Source organism: Zingiber officinale, chromosome 6B (assembly GCF_018446385.1).
Source record: "Zingiber officinale cultivar Zhangliang chromosome 6B, Zo_v1.1, whole genome shotgun sequence".
NCBI classification, from domain to species: domain Eukaryota; kingdom Viridiplantae; phylum Streptophyta; class Magnoliopsida; order Zingiberales; family Zingiberaceae; genus Zingiber; species Zingiber officinale.
The window spans coordinates 11,947,210-11,951,002 of NC_055996.1; the positions used below are offsets into that span (position 1 = coordinate 11,947,210).

General features: G+C 36.9%; 1 protein-coding gene across 1 annotated transcript; it reads left to right on the forward strand.

The window, feature by feature from the left end:
• Positions 1-267: 267 nt before the first annotated feature.
• Positions 268-1,419, forward strand: LOC121990761 (F-box protein At2g05970-like). Its single transcript, XM_042544836.1, has one exon. It carries the CDS (start codon positions 268-270, stop codon positions 1,417-1,419), a length of 1,152 nt encoding a protein of 383 aa, XP_042400770.1.
• The last annotated feature ends 2,374 nt before the right edge of the window (positions 1,420-3,793 follow it).

The following is a 3,793-nucleotide window of genomic DNA, read 5'->3' on the forward strand; positions in this document are numbered from 1 at the left end:
TAAAAAAAATAAACATACGGAATTAGAAACAGTTCGTATCAAATATAAATTTAAACAGGAAGTTATTTTATACTATTTTAAAAATAATTTCTATAAATAGAATATTTCCTTATTATACTAATAATTTGTAACGAATTAATAAGTTAGATATCGATTTTGATTTATTCACACGTGAATATAAAAAAGGGACACTAAGCAAGGAAGAGGGGGATTATCCAATTCAATTCTCTTGTTGCCACCGCCGTCGCCATCTCTTCTTCTTCCTAGATGTCTACTTCTTGGTCGGAGATTCCTGCAGATCTCTTATACTTAATCTTATCCAAGCTCTCGATCCACGACCTCTTTTGCTCCGCCGCCGTATGCTCACATTGGTCTGCCGTGGTTGATAAGGTCCGTCGCAGCCCCGGTGATCAACTTCCTCAAATCCCATGGCTTGTGCCGGAAGAGCAGTTCCTCATAGATGGAAAATCTAACAATCGAAATAACTACAACTTCTTCAGCTTAGATGAGGGCCGCGTGTATGATATCCCCAGCCCTTCTCGCATCCTCAAGGATGTCGTCGGGTCTTCCCATGGTTGGCTCATAACCGTCAGCGATGTTAGCGTGCAGCTCCTGAACCCTATCACCCACGCGCATATCAACCTTCCTAATTTCCCCACCGTGGACGACCAGAATTTGGAGGCCGTCAAGGCGGTGTTGTCCTCAGATCCCTCCGGAGGCGGAGATTACTTCGTCGCCTTTGTGTTCTTCTGCCCTTCTACGCAGAAAGAGTTTTTGTTCTTTGTTAATGCAGAGGATGAGAAGTGGAAGATGATAGCTGGAGGTGATTATTACTATGATGACATAGCCTTTCACGGTCGTCACAAGAGCAAGCTCTATGTGGTGGTAGGAGATGATGAACACGACGAAGTGATGGTAGTGGCGTATGATCTCATCACGCCGGATTCGACTCTGACATCGACGCCGGTGGTAGCTCTGTCGGACATCATTTCGTATTTTGATATCGTCTGGTATTTTCTCTGCACGTCTTCGGATGATGATCTACTGCTCACACGGATCATGACGAAAAAATCAAAAAAAAATATTTACGAATTGGAGGTTTGGAAGATCGATACAGAGAAATGTATTATCAGCACAATGAATAATTTGGGGGAGTATACTCTGTTCTTGAGCGCGGCTTCTTCTCTTTGCATTGATACGTCTTCGTTGCCGGATTTGAAGTCGAACTCCATTTATATCTCTATTGACTTGTATAGTATTGGCATTAGTGAGAACTGGATTTACAGCATGGAGGACGAAAGGTTCACCTCATTGAGTTTGCCGGCATTATCACATCGAAAGCGACGACGGCGGTGGCGGCGGCCAGTACTAGTTTGGTTTGCACCCAGTATTGCATTGAATGCGGATCCAATATTGTAAACTTGAAGCTTTCATTTTTTTTTATAAATATTTTTTCTAATAATAGGAATTGATTTTAATTATTGTAGGATTATATAAACTCATATATAAACGTTTAATTTTGAAAGTATGATATTGAATATAAGAAATTGTTGTTCTATTTTTTCTCTTTCACTTGTTTAAGGTAATGCTTGTTTAAGTTTCATATCTTAGGTAACCTAGGTGAGTTTATAGCCACCGCAATCAATTATTGAGAAAAAAAGCTTCTAAATCATCATAAACTCTCATTGTTAGACCTTTAAACGAACTAAATATTCAAGAATAAGTTTATTATTCTATTTGATGAGAATATGTTTATATTCGTTCGATATATGCAAAATCAATTAAATGAACATGCTTGAACAACTCGGTTAACTAAATAAATAAGTTTAAATATTTATATGATCAGTTCGTTAATGTTCGTGAAGAACGTTCGTGAACAACATTTATAAATAATATTCATGAATAACATTAGTAAATAATGTTTATGAATCGTGTTTATCAATAAAACTTTTATCAATTTGCAAAATAAATAAAGAAACTTCCAAAATGAATAAAAAAATTTAAATTATCAAGTTCAATAACTAATCAAATAAGCTTAATATGTAAAAGTTTCAAACAATTAAACAACCTTAAATTGAGAGCTTAATAGCATCTAAATGAACTAAGTTTAAGTCAAGCTTAACCAAAATTTTGCTTGTAAAAAAAAACAAGTCAAGCTTGAAGAATTATGTTAATAGCTTGGTTCATTTTAGACTCGACTCGACTTAATTTGGTTACCTTATCAAATAAGTTTGAACATCAGAAAACTTGGCTCAGCTCGACTTAGCTTAGCTCTGCTTGTTTACCGCCATAGTCATCATTGACTACCACAATCAACTATTTGAAATAAACTTAGTGAACCTTCCCCAACTCCCAGTTTAAAATGAATCGTGTTTATCAATAAAACTTTTATCAATTTACTAAATAAATAAAGAAACTTCCAAAATGAACAAATAATTTTATATTATCAAACTCAATAGCTAATCAAACAAGCTTAAAATGTAAAAGTTTTAAACAATTAAACAATCATAAATTGAGAGCTTGATAACATCTAAATGAACTAAGTTCAAGTCAAGCTCAAATCAAAATTTAGCTCATAAAAAAAGCAAGTCAAGCTTGAAAAATTATTTTAATAGCTTGGTTCATTTTAGACTCGACTTGACTTAATTTGGTAACCTTATCAAATAAGTTTGAACATCAGAAAGCTTGGCTTATCTCGGCTTAGCTTAGCTTGGCTTGTTTATCGCCATAGTCATCGTTGGCTACCACAATCAACTATTTGAAATAAACTAAGTAGTGAACCTTCCCCAACTCCCAGCTACAAGAACGTGCAAATTCAACCTCATGATAGAGTGAATAATTGTGCTATCCGCAAAGGAATTTACCAAGAAAGCCTAGATCTCAGCTTAGATGTCATCGCATCAATGAACTCTACGGCAGAGACAGATCTAGAAATTTTATCAAAGAGAGGTAAATAGCCAAATATCACTAATACATATATAAAAAAAATCAGCATATAACAAAAATTAAAATATAATAACAAAAATTATGTGTAAAATTTTCATTAATTATAATTTATGTGTAAATTTTTAAAAATACAAGGGTATTATAATAATTTTATATCTCAAGTTTGCGGTCTTTAACGTGCCAATTCATATTCCTCTTTCTCAAATATAATTTACAAAAACATCCTTGGCCTTTAATTTTTCTATGTATTCTACTTCTGTCGCCATCAGGCGGTAGTCTGCACCTTTCGCCGCCACATCTCCTCCACCACCTCGTTCATCGTAGCATTGGTGCGCTCTCTCTCAGCGTCGCATCTCGTGAACACCTCCGCGATGTCGGCGGGCATCATCTCCACCTCCGCAGTTGTGCCTCTGCCAGTTGCACCCCCGCCTCCAGCATCCTCAGGTACGCCTTCCCTTCTTCCAAGTAGTTCCTTGCCAGGATTCAGAACTCAGCCGACCTACAATACGAGAGGTGGATCTTCCGATCCATCCACCCCACCCCGAAGCAGCGCCTCGTCAAGCTGCTCTAGGTGGTTTTGTGGTGAAAATCATGTGTCGCTTCCCAATGCACGACTACCAGAGCCTACCCACAAAATTGAGCATGCCGGAGAGACTAAGTATAGTAATTTCATATTAAGTGGGTAGCTGCCCCATTTGCCTCTCAGTGGAGCCACTCCTGCTCTTGGGTGTTCAAATAATTTTTTGGAGTGATTTTGAGCAAACAGAAACTTTAATTAGAAAGCATGAAACTAGTTGTTGCTTGAGCAATTGTAGTAGATAAAGCTAAGAATACCGGGATCCATGAA

Coding starts and splice junctions, on each gene's coding strand:
- LOC121990761 (XM_042544836.1), top strand. CDS start 268: ATGTCTACTTCTTGGTCGGAGATTCCTGCAGATCTCTTATACTTAATC.